The sequence below is a fragment of the Mesoplodon densirostris genome, chromosome 5 (assembly GCF_025265405.1).
Source record: "Mesoplodon densirostris isolate mMesDen1 chromosome 5, mMesDen1 primary haplotype, whole genome shotgun sequence".
NCBI lineage: Eukaryota > Metazoa > Chordata > Mammalia > Artiodactyla > Ziphiidae > Mesoplodon > Mesoplodon densirostris.
The window spans coordinates 67,044,454-67,064,139 of NC_082665.1; the positions used below are offsets into that span (position 1 = coordinate 67,044,454).

Below are 19,686 nucleotides of genomic sequence, written 5' to 3' on the forward strand. Positions count from 1 at the left end.
ATTTTATAAGAAAAGAAAGCTGCAGAGCAACATACCTTAGGAATATGAACACGGAGATTATAAACAAAATTTTATGAAAATGAATCCAACAATATAAGAGGGTAATACATAATGACCAAGTGGAGTTTGTTTCAGGAATACAAGGTTGGTTTGAGATCCTAAAATCATTTAATGTAATTCACCATATGAGCAAGCTAAAAATGAAAAATCATACGATTAACAGATACAGAAAACACATTTGACAAAACCCAACATTAATTCTTTATAGAAACTCAGTAAAATAGGAATAGAAGGGAACTTCTCCAATTAGATAAAGGGCATCTATGATAAAACTACAGCTAACATCATTCTTAGTTTTGACTAAGATAGGATGTTTTCCCCATATGATCAAGAACAATTCAAGGATGTCTGCTCTCAGCACTTCTATTGAACACTGTACTGGTGTTTCTAGCCAGTGCCATCATACAAGATTGAAAAGAAAATTTCTTTTACAGAAGATATGAATCTATATAGAAAATCTGATGGAATCTGCACAAAAGTTACTAGAACTAATAAGTAGTTTTGCAAGATTGCAGCATGCAAGATCAGCTTCCAAAAATCAATTGTATTTGTATATATTAGCAACAAAAAATTGGAAAGTGAAATAAAAAACAGTAACATGTATAATAGCATAAAAAATAAAATACTCAGGAATAAATTTGATAAAAGATATGAAAGACCTCCACTGAAAACTACAAAAAAATTGCTGAGAGAAATTAGAAAAGACCTAAATATATGAAGAAGTATACTGTGTTCATGGGTTAAAAGACACAACATTGTTAAGAAAACAGTTCTCCACAATTTGATCTACAGATTCAATACAACCTCAATCAAAATCTCAGCAAAAAATTCGCAGAAATTGGCAAACTGATTAAAAAATTCATATGGAAATTCAAAGGACCTAGATTAGCCAAAACAACCTGAAAGAGAAGAACTAATACTCCTTGACTCAAGATTTAACATAGGACTTCCCTGGTGGCACAGTGGTTAAGAATCCTCCTGCCAATGCAGGGGACACAGGTTTGAGCCCTGGTCTAGGAAGATCCTACATGCCACAGAGCAACTAAGCCCGTGCGCCACAACTACTGAGCCCGCGTGCCACAACTACTGAAGCCCATGCACCTAGAGCCCGTGCTCTGCAACAAGAGAAGCCACTGCAATGAGAAGCCCACGCACCACAATGAAGAGTAGCCCCCGCTCTCCACAACTACAGAAAGCCTGTGCACAGCAATGAAGACCCAACACAGCCAAAAATAAATTAAAAAAAAAAGATTTAACATAAAGCTACAGTAATATGGTATTGGTGTCAAAATAAACAATGACATCAATGAAACAGATTCAACAAAGGTGCAAAGGTAATTCAGTGAAGAAAGGACACTCTTTTCAACAATGGTGCCAGAACAATTGGATATCCATATATAAAAAATGAACTTCAATCCACAGATCACATCATATTTCAAAATTAACTCAAAATAAATCATAGACCTAAATGTAGAAACAAAAACTCTTAAAACATCTAGAAGTAAACATAGGAGAAAATCTTTTGGGGCCTTGGGTTAGGCAAAAGTTTCTTAGATCTGATACCAAAAACATGATCCATTAAAGAACAAAGTAGTAAATTGGACTTCATCAGAATTACAAACATCTTCTTTTTGAAAGACATTCTTAAGGGAATGAAAAGTCACAAACTGGAAGAAAATCTTTATTTGATAAAGGACTGTATCTGGAATATAAAAAGAACCCTCAAAACGCAATAATAAGAAAACAAACAACTAAATTAAAAAATAGGTGAGAGATCTGAGCAGATACTTCACCAAAGAAGGTATATGGCTGGCAAATAAGCATATAAAAAGATGCTCAACACTGCATCAGGGAAATGCAAATTAAAACACAATGAGAATCTACCATACTTACCTATTAGAATGACCAATGTGAAAACGACCAACCGAGTCTAATGTTGGGAAGGAGGTGGAGGAAAGGGACTCATACACTGTTGGTGGGAATGTAAAATGGTACAAACACTTTGGAAAAGTCATGCAATTTCTTTAAAAGGTAAACATACACCTACCATATGATCCAATCATTCTACGCTTAGGTTTTTAAACAAGAGAAATGAAAGCATATGTCTACACAAAGACTCGTACACAAATATTCATAGCAGTTTTATTTTTAATAGCCCTAAACTGGAAACAAACCCAAACATCCATCAATAGGTGAATGTATAAACCAACTGTAGTTACATCTACACATTGGAAAATTACTTAGCAATAAAAAGAAAAGAACCATTGATGCAAGTAACAACATAGATGAATCTCAAAATAATTATGCCAAGTAAAAGAAAGATAAAAAAATACATACTATATAATTACATTTATATAAAATTCTGGAAAATACAAACTAATCTATAGTAACAGAAAGCAGGTCAGTGGTTGCCTGCGGACAGGGACAGGGGATGTAAGAATTAGACAGGAGAGGGAGATGACAAGGGTGCATGAGGGAACTTGTAGATTATATCCCACATTTCACAGTGTATACATATGTCAAAACATATCAAACAGTAAATATGTGCAGTTCACTGGATGTCAATTATACCTCAATAAAGCTATTTTTAAAAAAAGGAATTAGTGTTCTAGAGGGATGAATGAACTTACTGTCTTTTAGGCAAACTTTTTCATATGTATGGTTACTCACAGTGGAGCTTTTGATAAATATTCACCACAATTTAATAATGTTTGCTAAAAAAAAAGTCTTGTCAGTCCAGAGAAGTAAACTCCAACTGAGTAATATGTTGGGTCTGGGCAGGGCTTACATAGACAAAGGGTTTGATGATCAGGCTTTGAGGTGTGGGCAGCTCTATCAGGAAACCTGATAAAATGGGGGAATGTGGTTAGGATGACACCTGATGTCAGGCACATGTAGGTGGTCTGGCTGCCACATAGCTTCTAGGGTTGATTCTGTCTGCTGAAATGGGTATGCTCTTCCTTGCTCACTGCTCCAGGCTCATCCTTCTTAGTGCAGAGAATGCCCTTCTTTTTTTTTTTTTTTTTTTTTTTCTTTTTGCGGTATGCGGGCCTCTCACTGTTGTGGCCTCTCCCGTTGCGGAGCACAGGCTCCGGATGCGCAGGCCCAGCGGCCATGGCTCACGGGCCCAGCCGCTCCGCGGCATATGGGATCCTCCCAGACCGGGGCACGAACCCGTATCCCCTGCATCGGCAGGCGGACTCTTAACCACTGCGCCACCAGGGAGGCCCGAGAATGCCCTTCTTAAATGGAAAAGAATTGGGCTCCAAAAAGGGAAATAACTGCTTATCTGCTATAGCTTCTCTGTAATCACTCTCCCTCTGTCCACTTTCAGCCCACACCTGTGCCAAGCAACAGCCTCTCTGGGCATCTTAATCTCCCTCAAACTGGTGCCAGATATGGGCCAGCTCACACATCCCCCAGAGCAGTACCAGGGCCTGGGGTGCATATGAAGCAGAACCTTTGTTTAAAGACCTATATCCCAATAGCACTGACACCGGCCATGTGACTCCAAGGTTTGAAGTAAGGAGCAGGAGCTTCAGATCATCATAAAAGGGCCAGACCCAGTAATCTGGCACAAGTTTCTCTAGCTTTTAATCAGTAGTAGAGCTGCTGTCTGTGATCAAGCACTGTGTACTTGTTGCCTACTCACCACTCTCTTGTCTGGAACCCTCTGGGTAAACACCTTGTAGAGTCGCCAGCTCTTTCCCAGAATGGGGCCAAACACAAGGGAGGTCCCAATGCACAACATGGACAGTCTTACCTACAGGCGGAAAGGGACAGAAGCAAGAGGCATAAGAGAAACCTTTGTGGTTCTCCACACATTCTGATCTGTAATACCTCAGTCCACAGAGGACCTGGGGCAGAAAGTGTACCTCACTGACTCAGCGTTCCAGGGATTGCCTCTGAAAGTGCCCACAGCAAGGATAAATGTAACCAACACCCGCATCATATTCAAAACAAAACTGAAGACTTCACCTACCTGAATGAGAGTTTCCATTGAGCTTCCTGCTAAAGCACCTTGATGGTGAATCCCAAAGAGGTAAGCACTACCATAAGTCAGACAACTGCCCAATAAGGTCACAATGTTCAGATTGGGACTGGACATCTTCACAATCCTATAGGAAACCAGGAAGAAAGACACCTACAGTCATGACATTTGCGCTGGGAGTGGGCCAGAATAATCTCCAATGCAGCCTCAGAGTAGAAGGCCATAGGGAAGAAACCACTTTACAAATCTGTGAAAAATTTAAATAAAAAATTTTTTAAATTAAATAAATATGACTTATTTAAATTTATTTTCAAAAAGAACTAAATTCTGGTATTTCTTGCTTGTATAACTCCAAGTCTTTTAAAAGAAGGTCACTTCCTAAAAACAGGTGGTATCAGAGAAGAGTTAGGATTTTTCCATGAGTTTATGGTTGCTAAGAGACTGCTCTATGCAGCCTAGTAAATAAATAACTAGCAGGTAGATACCTAAAGAGATACAGTTTGGAGCCTTTAAAAATGAGCTGTAAGGTAAACTACTATTTGAAAAAACCAGACAAAGATACCACAAAAAAAGAAAATTACAGGCCAATATCACTAATAAACATAAATGCAAAAATCCTCAACAAAACATTAGCAAGTCAAATCCATTAATACTTTAAAAGGATCATACACCATGATCAAGGGGGATTTATCCCAGGGATGCAAGGATTTTTCAATATCTGCAAATCCATCAGTGTGATACACCACACCAACAAACTGAAGAATAAAAAGCATACGATCATCTTAATAGATGCAGAAAAAGCTTTCGATAAAATTCAACAGCCATTTATGATAAAAAACTCTCCAGAAAGTGGGCATAGAGGGAACCTACCTCAACATAATAAAGGCCATAATTGACAAACCCACAGCTAACATCATACTCAAGGGTGAAAAGCTGAAAGCATTTCCTCTAAGATCAGACAAGGATGGCCACTTTCACAACTTTTATTCAACATAGTTTTGGAAGTCCTAGCCACAGCAATCAGAGAAGAAAAACAAATAAAAGGAATCCAAGTTGGAAAAGAAGGAATAAAACTGTCACTGTTTGCAGATGACATGTTACTCTATATAGAAAATCCTAAAGATACTACCAGAAAACTACTAGAGCTCATCAATGATTTTGGTAAAGTTGCAGGATACAGAATTAATACACAGAAATCTATTACATTTCTATACACTAACAATGAAAGATAAGAAAGAAAAATTAAGGAAACGATTCCATTTACCATTGCATCAAAAAGAATAAAATATCTAGGAATAAGCCTACCTAAGGAGGCAAAAGACGTGTACTCCAAAAACTATAAGACACTGATGAAAGAAATCAAAGATGACACAAACAGATAGAAAGATGTACTGTGTTCTTGGACTGGCAGAATCAATATTGTCAAAATGACTATACTACCCAAGGCAATCTACAGATTTAATGCAATCCCTAACAAATCACCAATGGCATTTTTCACAGAAATAGAAAAAAAATTTTTTTAATTTGTATGGAAACATGAAAGACCCTGAATAGCCAAAGCAATCTCAAGAAAGAAAAATGGAGCTGCAGGAATCAGGCTCCCTGACTTTAGACCATACTACAAAGCTATGGTCCTCAAAACAGTATGATACTGGCACAAAAACAGAAATATAGATCAATGGGACAGGATAGAAAGCTCAGAAATAAACCCAACACATATGGTCAATTAATGACATGATGGAGGAGGCAAGAATATACAATGGATATACACCCTCTTCAATGGGTGATGCTAGGAAAACTGGACAGCTACATGTAGAAGAATGAAATTAGAACATTCTCTAACACTATACACAAAAATAAACTCAAAATGGATTAAAGACCTAAATGTAAAACTGAATACCATAAAACTACTCAAGGAAAACATAGAACACTCTTTGACTTAAATCACAGCAATATCTTTTTGCATCCATCTCCTAGAGTAATGGAAATAAAAAGAAAAATAAACAAATGGGATCAAATTAAACTTAAATGGTTTTTCACAACAAAGGAAACCATAAACAAAACCAAAAAGACAACCTACAGAATGGGAGGAAATATTTGCAAATGATGTGACCAACAAGGGATTAATCTCCAAACTATACAAATACCTCATACGGATCAATAACAACAGCAACAACAAAAACCAAACAACACAATAAAAAAATGGGCAGAAGGGCTTCCCTGGTGGCGCAGTGGTTGAGAGTCCACCTGCTGATGCAGGGACACGGGCTCGTGCCCCAGTCTGGGAAGATCCCACATGCCGTGGAGCGGCTGGGCCCGTGAGCCATGGCCACTGAGCCTACGCGTCTGGAGCCTGTGCTCCGCAACGGGAGAGGCCCCAACAGTGAGGCCCACACACCGCAAAAAAAAAAAAAAAAAAAAAAAAAGGGCAGAAGATCTAAATAGACATTTCTCCAGAGAAGACATACAGATGGCCAAAAGGCACATGAAAAGATGCTCACCATCGCTAATTATTAGAGAAATGCAAATCAAAACTACAATGAGGTTATCACCTCACACCAGTCAGAACGGCTATCATCAAAAAGTCTACAAATAATAAATGCTGGAGAGGGTATGGAGAAAAAGGAACCCTCCTACAGTTGGTGAGAATGTAAATTGATACAGCCAACTATGGAGAACAGTATGGAGGCTCCTTAAAAAACTAAAAATGGAGCTACCATATGATCCTGCAATACCACTCCTGGGAATATATCTGGAGAAAACCATAATTTGAAAAGATACATGCACCCCAGTGCTCACTGCAGCACTATTTACAATAGCCAGGACATGGAAGCAACCTAAATTTCTATTGGCAGGTGAATGGATAAAGAAGATGTGGTATGTATATACGATGGAATGTTAGTCAGCCATAAAAAAGAATGAAATGATGCCATTTGCAGCAACATGGCTGGACCTAGATTATCATACTAAGTGAAGTAAACCAGACAGAGAAAGACAAATATCATATGATATCACTTATATATGGACTCCAATTTAAAATGATGCAAACGCACTTACACACAAAACAGAAATAGACCCACAGACATAGAAAACAAATTTATGGTTACCAAAAGGGAAAGGTGGGGAGGGATGAATTAGGAGTTTGGGATTAGCATATACACACTACTATATATAAAACAGATAATCAACAAGGACCTACTGTATAGCATAGAGATCTATACTCAATATTTTGTGATAACCTATAAGGGAAAAGAATCTGAAAAAGAATATATATAATACATATATTAATAATATACATGTATGTATAACTGAATCACTTTGCTGTACACCTGAAACTAACACAACATTGTAAATCAACTATACTTCAATAAAAAATAAAATTAAAAAATAAAATGAGCTGTAAGGTAAACTACTTTTTGACAAAAGTTTGGGGAATTTTTCATCCACTATTTACTTTATTTGACATGTAAATTGTTTTCCTCTCTCTGTCTGACCAAGAGAGGAAGAGAAAGCAGGGATTGAAAGCAGGAAATTTGGGAAGGGTTGTTTCTTGAGTGATTTTTAAATGAGGTTATAGAGCACTTTGAAGGTTATAGGGAAATGTGGACAATCACGGTCTGACACAAATCCTGGGCACCAGTAGAGGCCTGGGACCAGGTAGAAATGTGTGAATTGGTTAACCTAAGGGGAAAAGCAGGTTTACATTGGACTGTGATTGATAACAATTAAGAAATAAAAATAACTAGTAACAGTTAAGAAGTAATGTAACTGTACTTAAGAGTTTTAGTCTAAATGGTGTATTCTGCATAAGTGCAATATTTATACAACTAGTCATTTGGTAATTATACTTATATGTTTATTTTTTCTTAAACTCACCTAAATTTTCTTTAATTAATTAATTAATTAATTGATTAATTATGGCTACATTGGGTCTTTGTTGCTACACGCGGGCTTTCTCTAGCTGCGGCAAGTGGGGGCTACTCTTCGTTGCGATGTATGGGCTTCTCATCGCGTTGGCTTCTCTTGTTGTGGAGCACGGGCTCTAGGCGTGCGGGCTTCAGTAGTTGTGGCACACGAGCTCAGTAGTTGTGGCTCGCGGGTTCTACAGCGCAGGCTCAGTAGTTGTGGCGCGCGAGCTTAGTTGCTCCACAGGATCTAAGGGATGATGTGGGATCTTCCTGGACCAGGGCTCGAACCCGTGTCCCCTGCACTGCAGGCGGATTCTTAACCACTGCTCCACCAGGGATGTTCCCTATATGTTTATTTTAAAATAGTAACAAGGGGGAAAGCATTCTTATCTATGTACCTGGATTACCTGGCTGACCACCTTAAAGACCAGAGCGAAGGCAAAACCAGCTACTTAGTACAGCCTACTTTAAAGACAGGCAACGTACCTAGGAGGCATTAAACAAACAGTTTGGCAGTGCTGTACTTAGAACCATCACAACCACCATCGGCCCAGCTTGATTACTTCATAGCCGGCAACATAATTACGTCCACACATACAAGAACACCAAACCTCTGCCTGTGACTCAGGTCCCAAGTACAGTCAGCGTAAGCCAATGAGTCCAGCTGAGCCTTACCTAGTCTTGGAGCAAAAATCTTGATTTTTTTCTCTACCTCTAAAAGTGAGAACAACTGCCTTGTAAAATGGGGATAATAATAATACACGCTCCCCTCCTGCCCAAACCAAAGAGTTGTGGGGATTCAAAGAGGCAATGTAGCCAAGTGTGTGGCACAGGGCCCAGCAAGTAGTAAGCATGTTGCCAACATAGCTGATGATATGGTTAACCTCATCATCTTCCAGGCTTTAGAAACCTGGGAATCACCTACTCCTCTTTCTTTTCCTTCTCCACCTCTTTCTTTATCACCTCTACCCAATCAACTGCCAATTTCTTTCACTTGTTATTTCAAAATCTCTCTGAGCTATCCCTCGCTCTCCATTCCTGCTACCACATTTATCCAGGATACAGTCATGTTAGGAGAAATGGAACTGGAGTCTGGTATGAGATGGGAATCCTGGCTCAGCCAATCACAGCTGTGTGACTTTCATCGCCTCATTTAACTCATCTAGGTTCCTGCTTCCTCATTTGTGAAATGAAGATAATATCTTCTTTTGTATCTACCCACAGGGTACTGTGAGGATCAAATGAGGTGTGTGCGAAAACTCTTTGCATACTCTAAGGAGATGCAAAAATGTTAATCTTTAGATTTTTTGGTGTAAGCTTCAGCTCTCTGTAACACCAGTTTTTCCCTGTCCTAATACATCTTGCGCATTACTTTCACACTTATTTTCTTAAAATACCACCTTCATCACTTAGCAAGAGAGCTACATGTATAAAGAACAATTTTCTATTGTTTACCTTAAGTCTCCTGTACCCCCATTTAAGATTTAGCCCTATCCTACCTACCCACTTCTTCCTTCAGGCTTGCTTCCTCAGTCATCATGTCTTCAAACTGTGGGCTTAGAGTAATCTTCCCTAGTTTCTTTGTCTCTTCCCATAAGAAGGGGGAATATGTGCTGAATATTGACTACCGAAATAACAATGATTATCAGCAGCTTCGCAGAGCATTTGTTAAGAAAAGTATACATTAGAGAGACCAGTGCTGACACCGATTTAGAAAAGAGGGCACCGCTGACCGGGACTGGCCACTCAGTGCAGCCAGAAGCTTGGGCGGTGGTAAAACCACTGGGTGGGGGCTTCCCTGGTGGCGCAGTGGTTGAGAGTCCGCCTGCTGATACAGGGGACACGAGTTCGTGCCCCAGTCCAGGAAGATCCCACATGCCGCGGAGCGGCTGGGCCCGTGAACCATGGCCGCTGAGCCTGCGCGTCTGGAGCCTGTGCTCCGCAACGGGAGAGGCCACAACAGTGAGAGGTCCGTGTACCACAAAAAAACAAAAAACAAAAAACAAAAACAAACCACTGGGTGGGATCCTGCAGGACCAAGAACTGAGGCTGTTCTTCCCCATGGCCTCTCACAAGCTCCTAGGCATCAGCCATGAATATCTGATGATGAGGTTCTCACCAAGCAAATGCCCAGGTTTCACAGCCACATGTCTGTGTTGTCTAGATCACTGATGGGTAGGTTTCTTCCTCAACTCCTCTCTGGACCATTTTATTTGAACACCACTGTACAATCAGGTCTCCTTTGTGTAATTCAGTACTGCATGAATCCTGATTTAGAATTCCTCCCCCTCCTGATTTAGTTAGGAGGAACTCAATTTAGTTTTTTTAAAAAACAAAATATACATTACATAGTCTTCACATCTCAGAAGTTGATGCAAATTAATTTTCAAATGGACATGTTATGGACTTATAATATGTATGTTTTGCTATTTTTCCTAAACAATGATACTGAAAACTTGCCTCAGAAAAGAAAATGAATAGAAGATGATTTACCTATTGTGTTTGGCCAAGTTAACACCTGTGAAGTCACTGAAAGGTGAATCATCTCCAATTCAGCAGGTGAATTATGTAAGTCTGGAGAATGTCTTTGCTACTTTGATAGGAATTCAACCACCTATATCATTTATATTTTTCTATTGAACTAAAAGATGAAGACTGCATATGCTGAATATTTTAATAACCACAAACATAATTTCTACAAGGGAAGAAGATTTTAATATTATCTACTTATAAATAGCCAGGCCCATCTAGATTACTTGTGTTTCATCTATGAAGAGATAAAAAGCCCAGACTGGGTTACTGACAGTCAGAAACAAGGTGGCATTTTTTTTTAAAAAGGATTTTATAGCTACCTCATTATCTTTTTTTCTTCATTTACTGATTGGCAATATAAGGCAAGAGTTTTCTTGATTTCTCTCTTCTCAAGTAACGTTTCAGTACATAGAGATAAATATCCATCTGTATCTGCAGAACCTGTATAAACCTGTATTATCATTTCAAAGTCTTTAATGAATTCAGATGCATAAATTACATCTACCAGTATGATGTTTTAAAAATCTTTATCAAGTATCAGTTTCTGAACTTGGTCTTTCATTATACTTGGAGTTATAGAGACACTGGTATCCTGTTGTTTCTTCTTAATGATGCTAAGGACAGAGTTTGGAAACATAGCCTGTGAATGGTGCTGAGGGTACTTCTTGGCTTGCTGTTACTATTAGCAAACTTTCCTAAAATGTCACAGGGCCATGCTTTCTAAAATGCTACATGAGTCGATATAAATAGTATCATTGAGCTTTAAACATATCCAAAAAGCTTTTTAATAAAACAATTAAGATTAAATTGTGAAATTTATTGAATTTCTTTTTCAGTCCACTGTTTTTGATCCACACTACAATGGGATTATAAATCTAACTCATCTGGATATGTTCCGAACAGTTTTATCATAATTTTTGTCTGGTGTGTTTCAGCAAATGTGATCATTTTGCTTACTTCTAATGTATTAAGTTCAATTCAAATTCTGAACACCTCAAACTAATATTTGTGTGACCTGTAGCTATTTATATTCAAACTTTATATTTTAAGGGTGAGAGCAGCCTGGCGCTGCTTCTTTCTCTCCTGCCTGGGCCACCGTCCTAGGAGACCGTCCTAGGAGATTTCATTAACCTTTCAACTTCCAGAGTTTAAATTCTTTAATCATAACAACTTCACTTTATTCCACTTTCAGACACCCTGGGTCACACCCTGGGTCTTATGATCATTCAGAATGGTTCCACTTAAGAAAATTTAAACACCAATATCTCTGATTTCAATGCATCCAAACTTTAACTCCTAGTCTCCCCCCTCAACCTGTTCTTACATCCTTCCTCAGTTCATATAATGGCAACTTCATCTTTATATTTGCTTGGACCAAAAATCGTGGAGTCATACTTGACTCTAGCTCACCTCCCACATCCAATCTGTCATGAAATCCTATTGGCTCTATCCTTAAAACACATCCAGAATCCAACTACTTCTCACCACCTCTGCTGCCATCACCCTGATCAAAGTCTGACTTTGCATTTCTCATTTGGATTATTATACTAGCCTCCTAACTGGTCTCCCTGCTTCTACTCTGGACCCTCCCGACTTCTATTTTCAACATAGCAGCCACAGTGATCATGTCACTTCTCTGCTCAGAACCGTGCAATGGCTTTCTATCTCACTCGAAGGAAAAGCCAAAGTCTTTACCAGGGTCTGCAGTGCTTACACATTTGGTCCCCGTTATCTCTCTACCCCATTTCCTACTTCTTCCCCTTGCCCACTCCACTCCACACACCTCCTTGCTATTTCATGAAAACACCAGATGCTCTCACACTTCAAGGCTTTAAAGTGGCTGTGCTCCCTGCCTGGAATATTTTAATTCACATATGTGCATGGTTCATTCCCTCTCTCCCTTCATATCTTTATTCAAATGTTACCCTCTCAACCAGGGCTATGATGACAATCCCACTTAAAATCACACTCTTCCACTAGATACTAAATCCTTATTACCCCACACTATTCTCTCCATCCCCGTCCCACCATAGTACTTATTACCTTCTAACATGTTACATAATTTACATATTTATTATTCTTGTTGTTTATTGTCTTCTCCTGCCAATTAGAATTGTTCATGATGTACTCCCAGCACTACAACACTACCTCACATATTAAAATCACTCAATAAATTTTGCTGTACAGCAGAAACTAACACAACATTGTAAAGCAACTATACTCCAATAAAAATTAATTTAAAAAATCACCCAATAAATACTTGATAAATGAATGAATGAGTCTCCTATCCTCAGCCCTCTACTCTCATAGGCTTACATCTAATACACTGACAACCTCCAGACCTCCAGTTCCTTGGTTCTTTAGCTTTCTCACAGTCTCTCTTCCTTCCTCTACTCAATTTCAAACCTCTGGTTGGTTATTGGAACTGTTCTCTCATCAACACCCAATTCCCTTTCCAAACAGGCCCTTTTGTTGCACCTGCTCGACAAAACTCACATCAAAAGTTCAATCCATTGATGTTACTCAGCCATAAAAAGAATGAAATATTGCCATTTGCAGCAACGTGGGTGGACCTAGAGATTATCATACTAAGTGAAGTAAGTCAGACAGAGAAAGACAAATATCATGTGATATCACTTATATGTAGAATCTAAAAAAATAATACAAATCAACATATTTACAAAACAGAAACAGACTCACAGACAGAAAACTTATGGTTACTAAAGGGGAAGCAGGGGAGGGATAAATTAGGAGTATGGGATTAACAGATACACACCACTGTATACAAAACAGATAAACAAGGATTTACTGTACAGCACAGGGAACTGTATTCAGTATCTTGTAATAACCGGTAATGCAGAAGAACCTGAAGCTGTACACCGGAAACTAACACAAACTGTAAATCAACTATAGTTAAATAAAAAAAAAAATTACAGTTCACTGTCTGCTTTTACATCCAGGCCGCTGACTGCTGGGGGTGGGGGAAATTGTAAAACCTTGTAGACCGTTGCCACCAAAATCAATCAGCCAAGCTTACTGTACTACCAGTCAATCTTTTTATTTGTTCTATGAGTTATTTCTTCATATTTCCTTTGTGAGTGATTCACTTCATTGGATTCAAAGAAATAAGAGCATGTGTCTGTCTGGATGATGCCCTCAGTCTAGGCTTGGTGCCCTCCTCCACGTCCTTATATTACCCCAGGGTATATGTGCATCAATACAATTGTTGTGTTATATTACACAATTGTATTGATTTTGTTGTCCCACTAGACTATTTCTACTCCTCAAAAGCCAGGCTGTTTCTTATTTGTCTGTATGTCAGCCCCTAGCACAGGCTTTGGAAAATGGCAAGTGTTCCATAACCATTTGTTAGGTGAATGAATGAATGAATGAATTCATTAATGGACATGGAAGGCCCATTGCTTCTTCCTTTCTCTGTTGTCTTCCCTAATCTCATTTTCCCCTGGCAATGCTCTCCTCTGTTAGGTGGAGGAAGGAGGCTCTCATCCTTTCCAAAGTGTGCCAAATGGCCATAAAGTGGCAGAGATCCTTGACGGTCAGAGGGAGAGTCAAGAGCCGGTTCAATGTGTGCTAAGACAAGAGGAGTACATTCTGGGTAATGGTAGGAGCTTTAGGAGGATCCCCTTGGTCCCTCCTAGAACGGCTGGAAACTCCCTGGCATTACTGAACACGAAAGGGCCAAGATATTTTAGGTGCCATGGACTTCCACAGACACAGGGTTTTAACCACTTGGCAAATCCCCAGCCCCCAAACCCTCACTGAAAAGCCGCGTCATCTGGGTGAGCCCCTCCTCTGCTTCCTCTCTCAGCATGGTGCCAAGGGAGTCTAAAAATAAATGAGAGAAAGGATCCTAATGGGATGCTCGTGAAGCTTTTTGCTCTCCCATTCTTTGTTTCTAGGAAAGTGCAGCATCTTGGGGATGTGTATACTCACACAGGCACACATGCCTATGTGTTCACTTGTCTCCAGTGAAATCAGGCGACTTGAAAGATTCCTTTCCATTGGCTGAATTCATCTTGGAGAATCCCCCCAGGAAATGCCTTTGTCGAATATGTCTCTTACATCATGTGTCGAGGGCCATGTAGGCCCAGTGACAGGATTGTTGTTGAGCAATTGATGGATGAAACCTCATCCTCATGACCACATAGGCTACAGGGTCTCAGGTGACATCTGCTCAGAGGTTAACAACACGCATCCCATTCTGACTTCAGAAAATCTGCTGATCTTGATTTGCTGCTTGCAGCCAGGCTGCAGTGCATGCCTTCTCTTTACATCCTTGCAGGCAGTAAATGATGTTTTGTCATGAACTAAAACACTCAGCCCTGCTTCTTGTCCTGAGTGGGCCTGGCCTCTCTAAATTTGCCTGCTTTCCCGTAGCCGTTAAGTGCTTGCAGAGTCTTGTTTTACACAGAAAGACGGAGGTCCCTACCAACTATTCTGTCAATTCAGGCCTATAGCACTGAAGCTGGGGAGGAACTAGATAAATAGGGACATTCTGCCTGCAGAAGGGCCAAATGGTTAGCAGTAGTTTGACTTGATGAAATCTAGGGCCCCTTCCAGCTCTTCCCTTCTCAACTTATTCCAGAAGCAAATTTCTTTTCCCTGCTCTGGCTTATTAATAAGCCAGTCACACTTTGCATTTCTTTTTTTCTTCTTTCCAAAAGATTTTTTTTGGGGGGGGGGTTGTATGGTTGTTTTACAATGTTGTGTTAGTTTCTACTGTGCAGTGGAGTTCCCTGTGCTATAGAGCAGGTTCTTATTAGTTGTCTACTTTATACATATTAGTGTATATATGTCAATCCCAGTCTCCCATTTCATCCCACCACCACCCCCTGCTTGCCCCGCCTTGGACCCTTTGCATTTCTGCTTCTCTAACTTAAGCAGGAACAATAGGCTGACCTGGTTACCAGAGATGCATTAGAATTTATGTCTCAATCAATCCATCAAAATAGTTAGCTATTAAGCACAAAAGAAAACTTGGTATACATCCTGCCCCTAAATTTCCCTTTAACAGATGATCTTCGTGTCTCCACGTTTTATTCATTATCTTTTTAATAAACTTTCTGCATCAGACATTAATTCAACAATTCTTAAATATCTACTTGTCAAGGTATTAAGAAGAACTGGAGACAGGAAAGCAAATGAGATATAATTTCTGTCCTCAGCTCATTAGGATTCCACCTCTCTGGTTTCTAATGTTTTCATGGCAAAGACAATTTTCTTATTCTGTCACCTTTTAAAATAGAATAAAAATTTAATTTAATATTACCAGTTATTTTCTCAGTATACACTGAGAATTTAACAAAATCTATGTATATGAATGTATGTTTAATATGGATATTTTTATGTGACTATGAATATGAATTTCCAGTATACAAATTTCAGAATGCATAGTTCTCATGGACTATAAACAGGCCTAAGGATCAATTTTGAAATGCAGCCTTGCAAGTATTTTTAAAGCTGAAATGTGAATATTTAGATATAAGACCCAATGCCCATTAATTACTTCATTATACCAGCTCAAGTTTAGGACAGGTGAAAAAGCATACTGATAGATTCAAGATAAGCTGGTGATGAGAGGGAAAAAAGGGTACCCTTACTAGAAAGGAGCTTGTATGATTTTAATTAGGAGTATTATGGCCACATTCCACATAGATTTTTAAAAAATTAGTTTCTATGTCTCATGCACTTGTAATATATTTTAAATGTGTTTTTTAAGTGCTGGTGAGGGGGAAACACTAGAAACACAGAAAGTCCTCTTCTGTCATATAACCTCAGACTCTAGAGGGTAGGCATGTGCTGTAATTTATGAAGCAGTGATTTCAATTTCCTTTCTCCCCTTAGCTGTGGGAAAGGACTTGAGCAATTCCTAGCAGGAGACTTGTAGCACTTCCCAAAGGACAGAGCAGATGCCCTGATTTTAAGTAGAGCATAAAGCACAAGCACAATTGGCCACAGGAAACACCCAATCACAGGGCGTCTGCTGTGAACCAGAGTATTATCATTTACCAGGTGACATGTAAATTGATCTTTCTGAGGCACGAAAGACTGGCCTGCCATCTTGGGGAGGTTTCCTTTCCCTCTTTCCCTTCTTTCTCATCCTCAGGTTTGTGGTATTAGAACTTCGGGCCTTAGTGAATCTGAGTGAAATCCCAAACAGCTACAACTGCTGGAATCATTCCCCACTGGGCCACAGTCTGGGAATTCATGATGTTGGGACTGGGTTTTACTCAGCTTTGTCTCTATCAGCACCATCTACAGGGCCCTGAATCTGGTGGAAACCTATTAAATGTCTCTTATCCTGGATAAATCAGGAGTCTTGGAAGGGTACTCCAAAGAGAAAAAGGGAGACTTCTAGAAAGGCAGGACCTGCTTGCTCCCCACCACTCTGCCCCCCACAAGTTGCCTAGGACAGGCTTTGATTCTTAGGGTTCTAAGGAACATGGCTTAAACCACTGAGTGACCCTGATTCCCTTATTTTAAGATGAAGGGACCTGTATGCAGTTTTACAGCCAGATAGGGACCACGTGGGGACAGCTAATCTAGATGTCCTGACTCCTGGTTCCTTCTGGTGTTCTCTCACTTCCCCCAAGTCTACCCCAGCCACCTGGGACCTGTGTCCATCCTACTGATCAACGAACTTCTGCTAGGGCCTTCCTGACCCTGGTTTCTAACGTCCTGCAGTAGCTCTGGCAGGCCCAGGGTTTTCTTTTCTTTCTTTCTTTCTTTTTTAAAATATTTATTTGTTTATTTATTTGGCTGCGCTGAGTCTTAGTTGCGGCATGTGGGCTCTTCATTGGCACATGCAGGATCTAGTTCCCTGACCAGGAATCGAACCCGGGCCCCCTGCATTGGGAGCGCAGAGTCTTAACCACTGGGTCACCAGGGAAATCCCAGGCTCAGGGTTTTCACCTCTGCCTTCTCACCTTTAGCTGGAATTTACCATCAAGAGGAGACAGAGAGGAAGTCTGAGTTCCCTGGAGTGCCTTCTGCTGGGCATTGCCTGCCTCTTCCAATTCTGATTGCCAGCCTGGACTTCAGACCTTGGCAGGGTTCCCTACAACTCCTGGCTCGACCTACTGGCTGGAACCCCAGACTGAATTCTTACTACAGCTGGCTTTGGGCTCTTGGTTTCCATCATTGTCTAGTGTTCAAGTCTTGGCCCCAGCAATGGCCTGGAAGTATCTGCCCTAGGCTGTGACAGGAGTTGCATATTCTGTCCTGTAATCTGATGTGAAAGGAACAAGTGTTAGTCTGTGTGTATGTTTAAGCAGCTTTCATGGATTAACACTGAGGTTAATACTGAGGTAACATAAAGTTGTGGAAAAGGCGTGGCTTTGAAATCGGACTGACTAGATTGACTAGCTGTGTGTGATGGGTGATCTGTCTAATGATGCCAAGGTGGTTTCTTCATCTCAGTTTATCCTCCTGAGTGCTATATGGGTTAGAGATAATGTACCTAAAGTAAAAAGCAGATAAGACGCCTGTGATAGAAAGTAACAACTAGTACCTTTAAGTTAAATTGTCTGTGTATACACATACAGGGACTAAGTGCTCATTTCATCACGTTTGAAGTAGTGAAGGATCCTGAAGTACCTCTGGATCATCAAAAATTACATTATAATCAGAATCATATGAATACATATTTTCTCTACTACTTAGAATATTGATAATTACACAGAATAATATTAAAAAGAGTAGGCAACATCAATTATATATTTAATATGTGCTAGGCTGTGGTCTACATAAACTACCTAATGCAATTTTCACAGCTTTCTGAGATACACAGTATCATTACTCCTATTCAAAAAAAAATTTCTTTTTACTTATTTTTATTTTTATTTTTTTGGCTGCATCACCCGGCATGCGGGATCTTAGTTCCCCAGTGAGGGATCGAACCCATGTCCCCTGCAGTGGAAGTGCAAAGTCTTAACCACTGGACTGCCAGCGAAGTCCCATTACTCTTATTTTTAAATAGAGAAGTGGGATTTAGCAAAGCTCATTAAAGTGATCAAGTTACATGCCTAATAAGTGATGGAGCTGGGATCTGAGGTGGAGTTTGATTCCAGAGGTTGAGTTCTTATGCCATTTAATCTTTCACTGGGCACACCTTTAACCTTGTTAAGGGATGTTAACTTTTTTTTTTTTTTTTTGGCCGGACATGCGGCATGCAGAACTTCCCTGACCAGGGTTGGAACCCATGTCCCCTGCAGTGGAAACAGAATGTCTTAACCACTGGACCACCAGGGAAGTCCAGGATGTCAACATTTCTTAACCCCTCTTTCCATTTTCCCACCTAGGCCTATTGAGGAAAGGTTTTCCTCCCACTCTCCCCATGTGGGAAACTGCTGAGGAGGAAGCTTTCACCGCCCTCTCCACCCCAGTACTCACTCTTCCCCGAGTGAGCAGGAGTCCGCAGTCACACTGGAGAGAGGTAACAGGCCTGGGCCACGTCCTGCCAAACAGTCTCCAAGGCAGGAATTTCCACTCCACTTCCCTCCTTTCCCATCTCCACTGGGCAACGAACTCGTCTCCCTTCCTGGGGCCCATTTTAGAGTTGTGTCAAGCAGCGCTTTCTAATTTAGCTTTCACCAGAAATCCCTGTGCTTTCTTTTTCTCAAAAGACTTTTTCTTTTGAAATTATTTGACTCACAGGGAATTGCAAAACAGAACAGAGAGTTTCTGTGTACCCTTCGTCCAGCTTTCTCCAAAGATAACATATTACATAACTAGAGTACATTATCAAAACCAGGAAATCAACACTGGTGCAATACTATCAACTAAACTGTAGACCCTATTCCAATCTCACCAGTTTTTACATGCACTCTTCGTATGTCTGTGTAGATCTATGAAATTTACCACATGTATAGATTAATGTATCGATAACTACCACCATAATCAGGATACGAAACTCTTCCATTATGCAAACAAAACAAAACCTCCCTCCAACTATCCGCTCCAAGTCACACCCTTCCCTCCAACCATAACCCCTGGCAACCTCTGATCTGTTCTTCATCACTATAAATTCATCTCTTGAGAATGCCATATAAATAGAATCGTGACCTCTTGAGACTGGCTTTCTTCCCTCGGCATAACGCCCTTGAGGTTCGTCCACGTTGTTGCATGTGTTACAGCTTGTTCCCTTTTATGGCTGGGTAGTGTTCCACTATATAG

General features: G+C 40.0%; 1 protein-coding gene across 1 annotated transcript in view; it reads right to left on the reverse strand.

Moving 5' to 3' along the window:
* GPR156 (G protein-coupled receptor 156) overlaps positions 1-19,686 on the reverse strand; it is a 93,781-nt gene that overhangs the window by 19,896 nt on the left and 54,199 nt on the right. Inside the window, exons 4-5 of the mRNA XM_060099905.1 lie at positions 4,043-4,178; positions 3,713-3,823 (exon numbers count right to left, since the gene is read on the reverse strand). Of these exons, the coding sequence (XP_059955888.1) occupies positions 3,713-3,823; positions 4,043-4,178 (247 nt within the window). The remainder of the gene's footprint in view (positions 1-3,712; positions 3,824-4,042; positions 4,179-19,686) is intronic.